At 35.7% G+C, this 16,117-nt stretch overlaps 1 protein-coding gene across 3 annotated transcripts in view; it reads right to left on the bottom strand.

The window, feature by feature from the left end:
• Positions 1–2,973: 2,973 nt before the first annotated feature.
• Positions 2,974–16,117, bottom strand: part of CHD1 (chromodomain helicase DNA binding protein 1) — a 56,214-nt gene continuing 43,070 nt past the window's right edge. For 2 of the 3 annotated variants that reach the window (XM_015652409.3, XM_015652410.3), the window contains exons 28-37: positions 15,624–15,774; positions 14,467–14,589; positions 13,960–14,097; positions 11,449–11,712; positions 10,877–11,017; positions 7,989–8,167; positions 6,257–6,353; positions 5,991–6,048; positions 4,872–5,082; positions 2,974–4,663 (exon numbers count right to left, since the gene is read on the bottom strand). In XM_015652409.3, coding sequence (XP_015507895.1) covers positions 4,300–4,663; positions 4,872–5,082; positions 5,991–6,048; positions 6,257–6,353; positions 7,989–8,167; positions 10,877–11,017; positions 11,449–11,712; positions 13,960–14,097; positions 14,467–14,589; positions 15,624–15,774 — 1,726 coding nt within the window. In that variant the 3' untranslated portion in view covers positions 2,974–4,299. The remainder of the gene's footprint in view (positions 4,664–4,871; positions 5,083–5,990; positions 6,049–6,256; positions 6,354–7,988; positions 8,168–10,876; positions 11,018–11,448; positions 11,713–13,959; positions 14,098–14,466; positions 14,590–15,623; positions 15,775–16,117) is intronic. The other variant, XM_015652411.3, reaches the window with a different exon arrangement.

Below are 16,117 nucleotides of genomic sequence, written 5' to 3'. Positions count from 1 at the left end.
TCTGCTGTGACTTCTGGGTGTTTTTTTTTCAGAGAAGAGACTGGCCTGCTGAAAAACCTGTGTCAAGTAAATAATATGTAATGTCCAAGTGTGTTATTCAGGCTTCAGCCTTAATGCTTGAATTCAATATAGATCTAAAGTTTATATATTGAAATGTCTTGCAGTAGCAATTTCCAAAGTCTTCAAGAAACACTGAGGGTGAAGTTGTGGGGTGGGAATTTGGGGGCTGCACTCAGTACCAGGCTGGGCTATTCTGGTTTGAATAGCAGGGATCAGAGGGACTTTCAGCACCCTGGGGCACCATTTCCTTCACAGTCACCAATCTGGCATCCAATAAATACTTAAATGACTCCCTTCACAGGCACCCTACACAGCTGAGGCTGCAGCCTTCCAGCAACGCCCTTCTTTTTGCTAGTGCAAACACGGGCTTAACTGTGGTAATGCCTCAATCTCAAGAGGAGTTTTTGAATAGGTTTATGAATATGCTACAAATCATTTACAAAGCAGAATTATTTTGTTATGCAAGGTTCAGAAATAGTTATTTTCTTTTCAACAGGACAACAGCAATTCTTATGTCTTTATGCAAATTAATAATCACCACTAAATTTTATTTTTTATCCCAAAGCAATTTTTCACTTGCTAAAAGCTTAAAAAATATAAAAATTATAAAAAATAAAATAATTACTAATAAATTGGAAGGGCTATGGGCCTGGAAAATACATGCTAGAAATACTGGTTTTGTGTTGGCCATATCCAGATACACCATGGGAGTTTAAGGGAAAGGTGGAACAAAAGGTACTTACCATTACTCTGGTGTTCTCAACTTATATCTTAAGATACGTAATTGGAATGGAGGAAAATAGAAAGTTTAAGAAACAAACAATTCCATGAACCTTATCTTCATTCTGCTCCCAGTGTCCCACACAATTATATTCATTAGCTACTACTTCTGGACTGTTTCAGAAATAAAAGATTCAGCATAAAATTTTAAGAACTGAAATTTAAGGTGTGGGCACACTATAGTGTTGGAAGAATGAAAACAGTGACATACCTGTCCCAACACTAAAAGACACCTTGTTTGCTACAAATGGATAACTCATACCAGGTATTACTGGTTTTAATATTATATACTACTCTCTAACAGAAACAAGGAATTGTTTATTTACATTGATTTCTGTGTAATTCCTGAGTAACGGTGATGTAAATTCCTACAAAAAAAGAGCTATTGCCACTGACCACAACACTAGGCATGACACTGGAGATGGAAACAGCTCTTTAAAACTGCTTATACCAGAGTACCTCCCTGGGATTTTATATTTTAAGTGGAGCCCTGCAGCTCCCCTACACAATTAGGGCTGTGAAACTGACAAGATGTGTTTCTGGATGAGGAGCTATCACACAGGGACAAAACAAACCAATCAAGCTTCAGAAGAACAAAGATACTTATTCTAGTGAGTCAATGTCTCAAAGAGAGGCCAGGGTACACTCCTTTCATAGGAGTGTCATGTTACCACTGCAGGAACTGCCATCCTTGGTGCCCTAGTCTTTTGCAAGTCCTGCTGTTTATAGTGAAAGACTCTCAGAAACCAGAACTGTCTGAATGCTGCTCAGACACTACCACATCTGCACAGAGGATCAAAAATGGGGGAAAACACAGAGCAACCACAAAAAAGTAAATGATTAACACATCACCCTCCACAACTAACAGCAACCAGAATATGCATTTCTCTGTCCTTAAAACTTTAAGAGCAGTAATATGGTTTATAAACTGCTTTTGCATACTTAACAACAGTCTAGTGTTTTTGGGTAGGACCAGAATGGTACACTAGAAATATGTAACAGGATTAAGATGGAAGCCTTAGACTCCCATGCACGGTAGATGGAAATGCCTAAGCCTTTATCAATAGCCATAGGAGGACTTCTCCTGCAGTCTTCAGAATTACTTCCAAAAATCTTTGCTAGACAGACAGTGATAGTATCTGATGGATGCTTTAGAACTGGACACACTCCCTGAAGACTTTTTATTACAAATGAGCCAAGGAAGGCTCAAATCTCCATTTTGAATGAATGACATTTGCAGAGGGTATGGGATTGAAAAGTAAGATACACCGTAACAGGTGTTACCAGTTGATGAAGGTACTTTCCATCATCAAACTTGAAATACTTACAACATAATGGAAACCAGAGGGGAAAAAATTGAACTACTGCAAATGTGATTTGTGTATCTGTCAATGATTGAATAGAAGTTACAGTTACAAAGCGTAAGTAGACAAATGTCCAAAGATCCACATCATGAAAGCCATCGTCTATTTCAGAGACCTGAGGTACCTCAGACCAGCCATGTCATATGAGGCCAGTACTGTATCACAGCCACACTGATGGAGAACCAGGCTCCGTGGGAACGCCCTGTCTATGCTCTAGGGTGCATCTGTGTGCTTCCCAGCCAGGAAGAATTGTGTCCGTGGCCGGAGACACTCCAACTTCTGTTTCCACCTTTGGAAGTGGAATGTGCATGGTAATAACCACAAATAACCTTATCTCCTACCTAAACACTGTTCAACAATCAAGCTTGAAAGCAGAATCACTCAAACCCCTCAGGATCCTGTCAAGGTGAAAAGTTACAAAATGAAGCAGCATTAATTAACCAAGTCCCAGCCTACACTAAATGAGCTTAATACTTAATATGCAGCAACTCTGCCTATAGTAAGATCCTGAGGGATACTCTGTGGACAGATCATGGCTCTATGGTAATGCTTTCATATAAAACTGCTTAATTAGAAAAAATACTCCACATTGCAGGAGCAGAGAAAAACTGGAGCAGCAGATGCAGTTCCTGCCACATGATGCCAGACTAGGTACCTCCTCTAGTTATCACCAGGATTAAAATTCAGTACTTTTAATGTTTTTATGGTAAACCTGGGGGAAAATAACACTGTATAGAAAAACACAGCAGAAAACTACAAGACCCGCGTATCCTTTTAGTTTAAATTTAATTTGTCAGATAGAAGTTATTTATGTACAATCAGTGTGCATTGTAACAATTCTGTCAATAAAGTCATAATTCAAATCTTCTAAAATATTAACTACCTGCATAGCACATTTGACATTATTGCCCATGTTGTAGAGGGAACATACGAATTTACAATTAATTTTGATTGATTTGGATACTGAAGTGTTCAGGAATTTGACACACCTCCTTTAAAACCAATGCACCTGAAAAGCTTTCCAGAGCACAGTTTAGCTAGATATTTCTTACCATTTCATTACAAACAATCACAACACCAACAGTTTAATATGGAAAAAAGGCCCCCTCCAAAAAAAACAAAAACAAAAGAAACAAACAAACAAACCCCCAAACAAATAAAAACCCGAAAAAACAAAAATAAACCCCCCCCACAAACCCCACCACCACCAACAAAAAACAAAACTACAAACCAAAACATGTATCTAAAGTATACAAAAAAGGGAGTACTAAATGGAATAAAGTTCCCTTTCCCCATTTTTACATTCTGAGCAGTGAGTCCATCCAAATCTTTTATTGAAACATATAAGTACACTGATTTTGTTTCATAATTGTGACAGGAAGTCCTGAGTTGGTGGGGAAAGGAACATTAAAAAAAAAGCCTGTGGGGGGGGGGGGGGAAGCTCATTTAATAAATTTACAACAATTTACAGCCATTGTTTGTGTTTTGCTTTTTTTTATTATTATTTGTTTGTTTTGTAAAAAGGCATTGTAACTGATCACAAACAGGAGAAATCCTGACTATTTTACAGTTATAGGTACAGAATTTAAATATTCAAGCTTGTGATGAAAAGCGGCAAGGTGGTCGCAGTGTACAATGTAAACAAGTAGCTTTGGAAAGTGAACAAAGTCCTTGAGAGTTCTTTACTAAGAAAAAAAAAAATTCTCCCCATTCCCTCCTGAAATACGAGCACAGGTCAGTGTTTAAAAGTTCGTTTACAAACATAACTTAAAACATTATCATCCTCAAACCACTCTGACATGAAGTTTTATAGTAAGATCCAGTCTGAAATGGGCAGTGTTGAGGTCCCTGTAAAAGTAAACATCTTCCATTTCTTAAAAAAAAGTGCCACAGCATTTGCAGCACAGTGCAGCATAAACTTTAAATACAAAAATATTTTTCTTCTGTTGGGATAATAGACCTTGCATCCTGGAAAGAAGTAACAATACTGCTACTGATAGAATATCCCGTCTGTATCTTTCAAGTCATGTAAGGCAATTACTGTGTTAATTTACTGTATATGGCTAAAAGAAGGTCCAGAAAATATCAGTCTTTGTTATGTTTTCCGGCTACTCCATGTATGTTCAGGTGTACTTTTGTAATCTGATGAATGTTCAAATGGAGATCTGTGACCTAGGGGAGATCTTGAACCGTAAGGAGACCTCTGATCCAGTGGTGACCTTGGGCCACTACCTGAAGCTCTGTGGTCCATTTGCCAGTCTGAGTGGTATCTATAATCTCTGGGAGATTTATGATGGCTGTACTCAGAAGAGGAACGGTGATCTGAATGTATCCTGTGGTCTGAGTGGGAACGGTGATCTGAATGAACCCAGCTGTCTTTTAGACTCCCTTCCAGGCTTGACCTGTGGTCTCTGCTCCTGTAGTCGTCCAATTTCCTATGTTTACTCTCACTGTAGTATCTATAAAATAAGAACTTATTTGTATTAGAGTTACTAGTAACACATCAAGAGCCACAATTATGTTAACTTGTCAGATCTGTATTAGAGAAAGCTCACTTGTTGCAATTCTGTGTCACTCAGAAAATATTATTTGGTGCTTCCTACAAGCATAACTACAAAAACACAAAGGGAATTCTGACCAAATTTCAAAATTCCTCAAGAAACTCACCTGCTCTCTTGTTTGTAATGATCCCAGTCTCTGTGATCTTTTCCATTGCTGAAGGCTGAATAGGGCCTTTTCCTGGAGTCACTTTTCTTGTAAGCATCTCCCTGATGCCTGTCCTTATGGTGATCGTGGTATTGTGACGAATGTCTATCAGAGGAGTAGCTGTCCCTGCTACTGTCATCATGGTTTGTATTCTCCTTCAGTCTTTCCACATCTGTTTAATAAAGCAGAGGTTAAAAGGAAGCATCATAACATTTTTACTTCACCTAACTCAAACACAACTTCTACCTGTCAGCTGTAAACCAGTGTTTAAAAGAAACAAGATCTAAATAGCTGAAAATCAAATGCAGTAATGCCAGTGAACAGAAGAAAACCTCAGAATTAAGAGGAAAGCAAGCTAGAACGTAGATGCATAGGACTTGGAAACTGAACTTCTCAACCTGTCCATCCAGTCTATGAAGCTAAGTGTCCAAATGAGCAGGGAGTAGAGGGTTCTTTGAATAGAGCAGTTTTAGACAGAATGGCAGCAACTGCCTCTCTAAGAAGGGATGGACTTAGTACCAGTAACAGTTCTAAAGATACACCTTGTTAGCAAAAGAATTGCAGTGGTGCTCCTAAATACCATGATTGCTGATTTTAAGTCCATGACAATCAGTAACACAAGATGAAAAAAAATCACTACATTCAAAAAGGCAGGTGTGGGAACATGTTAGGAAAAAAATCAGTGCTATTGTCAACATTAAAAGACAGTCCCTGTAACCAGTAACAGACTGTGACTAACTAGTAAAGTGCTTTCTTACACCACAGTAATACTACAACAGCTATGAATAGTCATGGAATTTCCAAGAAGTTTACAGGTTTTAAGTAGAGCTCTTGCCCTCTCCAAAATTTAACACAAAAATTGTTTCTTTATTTTTTTTAAAGGACACTCAACCTGGTAAGTACCAGCTTCACTCTGCTGGATTTCACCAGCAAATTAGTGAAGCTTTTTAAATTACCCTATCTCTGTGGTGATAGTGTGGTGATTAGCAGTGTGGACAACAGACCCAGGAGACACATGAACTGAAATAAACATGAATACTTAAGGTATTTAACACAAGAATATACCTGGAAATTTCTTACCTGGATTTCTAATTACATGTGTATTCACATTGCTGCTAATATTCTGATCGTTGTGTTGCTAAAAAAGACAAATACATTGGTAAATGTACTTACTGGTAAATCCCAAAGTTCATTTGAATACACTGGAAGAATACTCTAACATATACTGCAAACACAAATACTACTTGAAGTGTATTTCCATGTTCTTTATAGTCCTCTAAATCTAATAAAAGTTATAATAATTAAAATATATATTTGTGTATTTTGGAAGGATGTGAAAATATTACCTGAGACTCTTGACGTTTTTTGATTGCATGTTTATATAGTTTGTGCAGCTTTCTGGCATCAAATTCTGTAAACTTAGAGACAAAAATCCACAAATTTCTGAAGAAGAAGAAAAGAGAAGCTGTAATTCTTCTTTAAATTTCTTCACATCAGAGTGTGAAGTGCATAGTCAGTAGTACTAATAAGAACTTTTATTTATTAAAATTTTTGTTAAAAACATAGCTATCAGTTTATATATATTGTAAAAACACTGTTTGTTATAATTATTATAAAAATTTGCTTGAATTCTGAGTATTTGCCAGTCTGTAAATAAAAAAATTAAGTACATAAAGGAAGTAAAAATTCTTTCAATTCTTACAGCATGAGACACTTGACCAACAAAACTCATTATATTAAACCAACAGCAAGAGAAATTTTCCACAGACTTTGAAAATCTGATCAAAGCTTTTGAAACCAAGTAAGAACTGTGGAAGAGAATGGAAGTCATAGGGAAATAAATCTACGCCTAATCTGGAAGAACAAAGTCTTTTGCTGTCAAGATGCCAAAATTCTGAGGAAAATTCTTCCTTCCATGATCACAGGTGAAGTTTTTTTAACAGATACTGATTTTTTTATTTTTTATTTTTGTGCAAATTAAAGGTGGAATGCTTAAAAGAGCCTACAGAGTAACAGTGCTCAAAAATACTTGAAATGTGGAGGCTCAGGAAGCAACAGTATGCTTCTTCACTGTGGTTATTTAAACATGGTAATTTCTGTCCAGAAGTTTGCACGAGTAGGCAACCAGTCAATGGTGTGTCTAATGAAACCATTTTAACTTAATATAAACTACATTACTTCTTATCAAATATAGCTGAAAATTTATTTATCTATACATAATACCACAGCATTATTATACTAACAGCTCTATTACAAGTTTCTGCTTAAAATAGTAAAATATTTGCCAAAATATTGTAAATATCATGGACCTTGTTTTTGTATCTCAGATCACTTTATCTTCAAGTAAAGGAAGTAAAATCAGCAGAAGCATATTACACTAACAGAATTCTTCAAGAAATGCAGCACTTAAGAATTTGATACATGTAATCACAGGATGTACCCTCAAGCATAAAGACATTAGGTGAACATTCTGACAAAAGTCAAATTGCTTTAAGAACTTATTAATGAAATACAAGATTAGTGTATTCTTTTTGGTTCATTTTATAGTGCCACCTGCTATATTCCCTCACTTTTAAAGTCCATATGAGTACATTATGATAAATACATTTATCAAGTCATGGTTAACACATAATATGTCATTTAATTTTAAAGTACATTTAAAAAAACAAAGAATTCTGCAACCTGGAATCATACATGCAACACAATTTTAGAACTGTGTATTTTCAACACCTTTTTTATTAAAAAACAGAAATGACCTGAAGGTGATAAATCAGATCTTTAAAGGTAAGAATGGTTTTAACTAAGAACAGTGATAGTGACAAGTCCCCATCACTTGCTGTCAGTGTTAAGCAGAGAGATGTCTCCACCCTCTGGACAAAATGCAGCACACTTTGCATCAATGCTTAAAGTCAACCCATTACAGGTCAGAACAACATCTATTAACAGACTCCTATTTAAAACATTGGAAAGATACAAGAAAGAGAGAACAATAAAGAGGAGAAATAACTAAAACCTATTCTTCTCAATGAAACCAATTGTCGATTTATCTTTCCCAAGTAAAACAAGAAAATAACTTACTTTCTCCATTGTTTAATTTGTTCAGGATTTGTGTACTCCTTTAGACATTCAGTAATATGATCCCCAATTTTAATAAGACACTGTCTAGTATGTTCCAGCTGTTCTCTTTCAGAAAGGCCCTTCTCTGGTCGATCCAGCTGTTTCAATGCTGCCTTAACAGGTCTCATTCTTTCTTTGCACTGTAAAATGGAAAAAAATCAATGCATCCATTCAAAAGAAAAAAAAAATTATTCTAAAGCATGATCCAGCTTTTACTGTGATACATAATCACAGGTGAAGACAATATTGTTAGAAGTCAAATGAAATACAGGACTTCCTCAGAGGTCTTAAAAACGTTATGTTTTCTTTGGAAGATTTTCAATCCAATTGGAAAGTCACTTCTCTATGAAAGAATTAGACTGTATAAAATGCATGTATCAAGGTGCTAATGTGTGTATCTCAAACACTAGCAGCCGAATAGATGTGAGACCACTGCTGTGGGCTTATATGGCAGGTCAGGGACTGACATGCTGATTTTCATTCCAAGTGTGTAATTTATTAATTAAAAAGCTTTGTAAGCTTTTGCAGACCCTCTCACTTTTATTGTTCCTTTATCTCACAAGTATCCAAGAATCTAGGGTGATGTTTTTCCCTTAAGGGTGGAACACCACACTAGAATTAGAGAAAGCACTGATTTAATATATTTCTGAGGAATTTCTGAGGAAACAGACTTCCTACTACTTATTTTACAATTAAAACTTTGAGCACAATCACGTAGGATAAGACTTATACAAACTTAATGTCAAAATTAAATGTGAGAGTATTCAGTACATTTCAATCAAATACTTTCCGCAACCACTACACTTGGCATTCAACAAAGGATCAAAATTGCTTCTCTGAGCATTTTTTAAACCTCACTCCTATGCAGATATTAGCAGAAGTTATGTAACTAGAAGTAAGCTGGTTTGAGTATAGCACCATAAAGGTTGGAAACTATCTCCAAGGATCATTAGACCCAGCCTTTGACTGAACACCACCACTTCCATTAAACTATTTCAACTCCCACATCCAGTTGTTCTTTTGAACACTTCCAGGCATAGTGACTATCTCCTCCCAAAGATAGGCTGTTCTCTGCTTAGTCATTTTTTCACTGAAGAAATCTTTCATTACATTCAACATAAGCCTCCCCAGAAACAACCTGGGGTTGTTTCTCCTTGTCCTGTCACTGGTTCCCTGGCAAAGACTTGACCCCAATTTGGCTAGAACCTCTGATCAGGCAGCTGGTAGAGAGAGAAGTCTTCCCTGATCCTCCTTTGGGCTCAAAAACCCCAGCTCCCTCAGCCACTCCTCCTAAGACCTGTGCTCCAGACCCTTCCCCAGCTCCATTCCCTTCTCTGGACTCGCTCCAGCACCAGAATGTCCTTTTTGAACTGAGCGGCCCAAAACTGAACACAGCACTTGAGATGTGGCCACAGGGAATCCCTACGCTAGCCATAGATAAAGGTTGTGCAATCTTGAATTTTTGTATTTTGAATCCAATGTTTTAATAATAAATCCAGTTGGCATGGTTTAAATTGCAGACACTTGCTTAGTCATACATACACATCCAATAGCATGGTAAGCATGACACACATACCCTCCTTGTCATCAAGGGCACAATCAGTTATGCCTGAACAATATTTCCATTTGAATGTGCAGTTAAGTATGCTTAATTAGACTGCACCTGACCATGGCATAATGATAAACACAAATCACCTCCTTCCTCCATTCCTCCCTGCTACACACTACCAAACCTAGAAAAAACAAATACCTGGAATAGAATGAAATGGAATATCACTATTAAAAGGTAAACATCTAAGGTCAACTCAGAAAAACTGGGGAAGCTGTCCCACTGCCATCTCACGCGACAAAGCAATTAAGCATCCAGTTTAAATATTGTACTCTCCACAGATTTAAAAGCTCCTTTTAAAGGACAGCTTATAGAGTGCAATTCTTAAATAAAGAAGTGATCAGCAACATGTAATTGCACATGGAAATCAAATGATTTTCTGTCATTGGCCACACAGACAAATCCACTTGCATCACTCAAGGTTGATGCTGCAAATCACATGTAAGTTACTTGGACTGTTTAGAATAAACCCATGGACAGTACTGCCATACTCATGAGAATTCTACTGTGTTGTCACAGCCAGCACCCACAACAGACCAGACATACCTGGCTGAAAAAAACACAGCTGTTGAAACCTGTTGAACCTGAAGCTGGTCCAAGTAACTCACTGATACTTTTCCACAGGCCTCAGCCAACATATAAAACTTCATATAAATTGTGCATGTGCATTTTTTTTCTCAAATATTAGTTCTATTCTTGTAAGTAGTAGTGATTAAACAGAATTCTTCTGGTATCAGAGACATTACCTCAGCAAGATATTTCTAAGTGCTTTAGCATTGTTTTTTCCAGTGTTTACCAACTAAAGCCTGCAACACTTCAGAAAGGATGTGCTGAAACCTAGTTTTTCTTGCTGTCTTTCAAAGAAGAAAAGCATATATCATATGGTGAAGCCAAAGACTCCATCAATTCCAATTACGTTTATTCACATTTTCTCTTTAAGAAGCAGGATATACAAGTGATTCTTGAGGATAAATCTTTAGAGCTCATATTCTCAACCTACTAATCCTACAAACTACTGGATAAGTTTTTATATTATCCTGCATAAACACAGCAGAAAAACAAAAAACTGCTAGAACAGAGTCAAAAATTACTTTAGTATGCTGTCAATAACATTCATTGATCCAAGACTCAGCAAAAGATCATCTGTGTTACTGTGCCAAGTAACAGTATCAAGAATATCAGCAATTGTCCTAATTCAGACTATTAAGTATACACACTAATTTATCAAAAGGGGACTTACCACACTAAAAGTTTTCTGATCTAGTTCTTCAGATTCTTCTAATATAGGAACTGGTTCACTAGATGCAGTAATATGAACTGGAGTATCCAGCAATGGTATTTTTTTAGTTTTTTCCTTATTTTCTGATTTGATTTCATTTATCTAAGAACAAGATACAAAAATATTTAAGTACATTTTATTTTGGCCCTGCAATTACAACATATGATAATCCCCATAACTACTTCATTCTCTTCAATATGTAAGAATAAAATCTATGCTGACATTCAGTGACAGTATATTTTACTTCCTCTGTGAAATGGAAAAGGAAAATAAGAATGTTTTGCATACATCAGTGTAATTAAGAGATACATCACTGAAGGTGTAATTAAGAGATACATCACTGAAGATGTACTTCCCCGTTTCAAATGCCTGTCCTTGTAGTTTCAGGTAGTAAAAATAAAGCTTCAAATGATATAAAAGACTTTTTAATTAAATGACATCTGATTCGATCTAAAACACTTTTTCATCTCAAAATCATTCACAGAACCTGCTGGCCTTCTCTAGCACTATATAAGATAAGTAAACCTAGTTACCTTCTCTTCCTTTACTTCTTTTTCTTTCTGTGTGGATTCTTTTACTTTGTTTTCTCTCTTTTCTTTAATATCCTTTTCTTTCAATTCTTTCTTATCCTCTTTTTCTTTTTTCTCCCTTTTCAAATCCCTCTTATTTTCCTTTTCCTTTGTCTCTCTTTTTTCTTCAGCTTCCTTCTTTATACCAGTATCTGGCTCAGGCTTTTCTTCATTTTCTTTTTCTGCTTTAAATTTTTTATGCAGATGTTTCACTGAAACAATCTCATCCTGCAATACGCAAGCATATATGTCACATCAAACTGAGTTCCTATCTATACAAGTTTCACAGCTATCAGATTAGAACACTTTTTATCTGTGCACTTTTTTATTTCTGGATGTAGATTTATCAAATTGCCTCTCAAACAGAACTGAATGAAGTTGGTAAAGAAATATGAGAGCTACGCACTCACTTTCTTGATGTGACAAAGCAAGTACCGATTTGGCAGAGGCAGCAGTTATGAGAAATTGACCATTTAACTTAGAATAGTTTGAATTTGATTCCTTTAAAGGCTGTTAGACTGAAGATCTGAAATCTAAAAGGAATACTGTCTTGCAAAACTGACCTGATTGGTCAGAACAGACAATATAAGTAATGGGAGATGTTAGAAGTCCTCTGATCTAATTAGCTTCATCCCAATCCCATACTAAACACTCACAGGAGAAGGTAACAGAATCCCAACTCTGTCTTTTCCAGAACTGTTCATTCTACTAGGTTTTAAAAAAATATTTATTTACAGACGCTCTGTTAGGTGCCCATTTAACTGTTTGGAGGTGAAAATAGTATTACTCACTGTCCTTTAAAAATATTCACTGTGAAGGTCTCAGATGGAAACTAATACCCTTTCAGACACAGAAAAATACTATAAATAAAGCATTATTATAACATAGGTGGAAGAATCATTATCATGTTTGAATTTATTTGAACATACCAGAAAGTCACGTACAGAAACTGCTTATCTGTTGCATAAAAACAGATGAAAGACTGTCTGGTACTTGAACTGAACAAGTTGCATAAAAGAGGTGTAAAGTTATCAGTCCAACCAGGGTTGTGTTTTAGTATTTAGGTATCATAGAAACTTTCTATCAAAAATCCAATTATTTAAAAACTTTGCTAATAATTCTAGCACTAAAATAGCTAAGTTCTAAATACTGAACACAGTATGGAATCTAAGTAGCTAAAGCCAGTTGTTTAGGAAGGTTGTAGTACACAGTCCAGTTTTCAGAAATTGTTATTCATTGTCCGAAAGTACTGAAGTGATGAGCACCTGCTGTTAAAAGAGAGGACAGCATCCTAGGCAGTTTCCCAAAACACAGTTAAACTGTCAATAAGCTGTTGGCAGTGTCTTCTCTTTTGAGTGGAGATGAATATTAACATTCATTTTTAACGTAGTCTGAATTAATTTGCTCAGATTTAGGGTTCAGTTGTCCCCGTTAATTTACTGGGAACTGTGGCAACATTTACAGGTCTTAGTCTTACATTCTAGGCAAATTATTGTAGCTATAAACACAAGACAATCTACACTGAATTTTTTTTTTTATTATTGGCTTCACATTTTATTCTTCATAGTACAATTTAAATACATACACTGAAAGGGTGTATGTACTACTATGTATGTGCTACTATTATTTTTTCATAGATTTATCACGGGTTTTCTAATGCTGATTTTTAACTATGTATTTCTTTAAGTATTTTTCCTTTAGAACAAGCTGTCAATTACAATGGCTTGTGTTTGCTTTAAACCAAGTAGAGAGTATTTCATTGATATATATATAGAACTGCAGTGACTTATTTCAACTGCTTTCAAATTAGCTGTGACATGATCCTAAACTTCATCCAGATTTTTATGTCTAGTGATTTTGCTATGTGATACATGACAAAAATAAAAAGACACAACTAAAGCATAATACTAAGATTAATAATAAAAGTTAAGTAAAAAAAAAAAAAAAAGTGAAGTAAAAAAACCCAGCAAGGTTAAATAGTCTTTCTGAAAAATGAAAGCACAAGCTTTCATATGCAAACCTTGAAATGTAATTTTTTATGCTGCTCATTCTAATTGAGCTTTTTCTTAGCCTCAATAAAAAACCCTTTACCTTAAGAATCATTATCAGTATTTGTAACAAATGAGCAAAACCCAGTAGTTTTACAACTGTGATTTGCAGTTCAAGTAAATACAGTGCCAATGACCTCAAAGACTGTTGAAACTGAGCAGTATCATTGTCGTAGTATCATTAGTAATTAGACATTTTTGTAACCATTTCGAAAACTCATAATTCCCAATTTACTAATTTATCATTAAATTGAAATAGATACAGTCTTCCATGTGCCTGTACTGATGCAACATCAACCGTAACGGCCACAGGAAAAGCACAACATTGAAGTGTTTTAATTTTATTAAGCTGAGCAGAAGATAAAATACAAATTGAGACTAACAGGAAGAACTGAATAGACATTTTTATTGCGTGTAAGATACTCACCTTGTTATTCTCATCATCATCTTCATCGGATTTTTCTGATGGTTGGGGTGAAGAATCACTTTTTATTTCTTCTTTTAATTTTGCAGCCTTTAGCACCTTATTCTTCTTAGTTCTTGTTTTCCGCCTCTTTGAATTGCCCTTAATGCAAATTGATCTCTTTAATCATGTCAACTGACAAGCATCTTTCCACTGTATTTACAAAGTAAGATTTGGTTTTACATCAAAGAGAGAGTCCCTTTTATTTTATTTATTGCCACTAATGACCACCACTTTACTCAGGATCGGAGACAGAGCTTAGAGCAACAGTAGAAAATACACACAAATAGTAAGAGAATAGTACAACATGAAACTTGCAATGAATATCCAGAATTCGTCTTATGTACTACCATCAGCAGTAGAGTAATACTACACAAATAAAAAGTGCAGAACTAAAAAATGAAAAGGATCAGGTAACACATCCATAACGATATTGTTTTACCTTAGTAATGAATGCCACATTTTACTTACTGCTCCAGCAAGCCTTTGTGCTTCCTTCCTTGCAAGGTCTTTATTCAGTAATTTAATGAGGTAGTCTGCACGGGTCTGTAACTGCTTTGCCTGGGGTTTCTTATCTGGATCATCAGGCAAAATCTGAGGAGAAAATGGTAGCATCACAGTTTTGAGTATAGATTATCAACTTTTAGAAGTTAGCCTGGAGCACACAGAACAGAAAAAGCTGTGTGAAAGAACATGGTAAACAATCCACTCCTAGTATGATACCTAGTAAATATGTCAGAATGTTTGAAGCAAAGGAAAATTTCTTAAAAGTTTTCATTTCTCTCCAATGAAACCAATGCAAGCAACCAATGCAGAGCCTTAGAAATTGCCTGTGAATTTAAAACCAACTCAAGAAACCAGCCTCAGATTTCTGTCTCCACCCTGACATTTCATCTAAGAAAATCCAGGCACCTGTACCTGGATTTTACCAGGCACCTGTACCTGTATCCAGCCAGTCAGTCACATAACTCCTGGCTCTGACTTATTCATTTTCTAAATGCAGCAGCCAAGAATATAAACATGTGGTTTCAAAAGCCAGACAAAATAATGAAAGGCAGGAGTAGGCATCATTTTTATAAAAATTTGGACACAAACCTAGCGCCTCAAATCCCAAAGCTATAGGTTGTTGGCACTGTCACAAAGTTTACTTCACGTCATACTTCTCAGTATTTGCTGCTGCTATTGCTAAGAAGCTACTGCACTAATTCTAGTACAGCCACTCTCAATGTTGGGAGTGGAAGACAGCTTCAGCTGAAGAATATGTCGATTAAGTGGGGACGGAGAAAATATATTAAATCTCTAGAAAAACTTCCCTTCTCAAAAGATCGAGACTTAACAGAATTGGAACATCTGAAATAAAGGAAAGGACTGAAAAAAAAAAATCAAATGACACACGGCCAACCATGTGAGAATATGGAAACACAACAAGTGATTGCAAGAATGCATGCTTCAAGACCCCAAAATGTAGTAATATACCACGAGAAGAATATGAAGCATGTATGAAGTACAACTGATGTATAACATTTCTGCAATTTCATTTATCATAAATTAAGCTCTTTTAGTAATGCTAATTAGCGGCATAAATACCTAAGCAAATTGTCCTTGATAAACTATTGTAGATGACATACCTTCTGTGTCAAACTGAGATCAGGATCCATTTTTATCATTTCCCAGCTGCCATAACCATATTCATAGATGCCTATTAACAAATTGGAATCATCTTCCTTACCCCAATCTATATCAAAATGGGCAGCCTTAGTGTGGCATGGGATGACATATCTAGAAGAAATATATTAGAAAGACAAATAAATGATTTTTGCATCTGAAACTTTACAGTAGAGGGGGAGGGAACATACTAAAAGTAATGTAACTAGATTTATTTGCTCTGCTAAGATGCTGGTATATTTAAGAAATTATTCCAAATATTTATCATAAAATTTTCTTAGTATTTCTATAAAAAGTTACTGAAATTAGCACTGGAATGTGTTTTAAAGCTGATACAAGACTAAAATATGAAGAACAGATATCTGTCTGTAGCCATGAGCTGTGTAACAGAATGGGCTAGCCTCAAATAAAAGCAAAAATCACCATCCAAATGTTCTAAGTGGATAGTTTAGGAACT

This window comes from Parus major, chromosome Z, assembly GCF_001522545.3.
Source record: "Parus major isolate Abel chromosome Z, Parus_major1.1, whole genome shotgun sequence".
NCBI classification, from domain to species: Eukaryota; Metazoa; Chordata; class Aves; order Passeriformes; family Paridae; genus Parus; species Parus major.
This window is presented reverse-complemented; position numbering and strand designations above follow the sequence as displayed.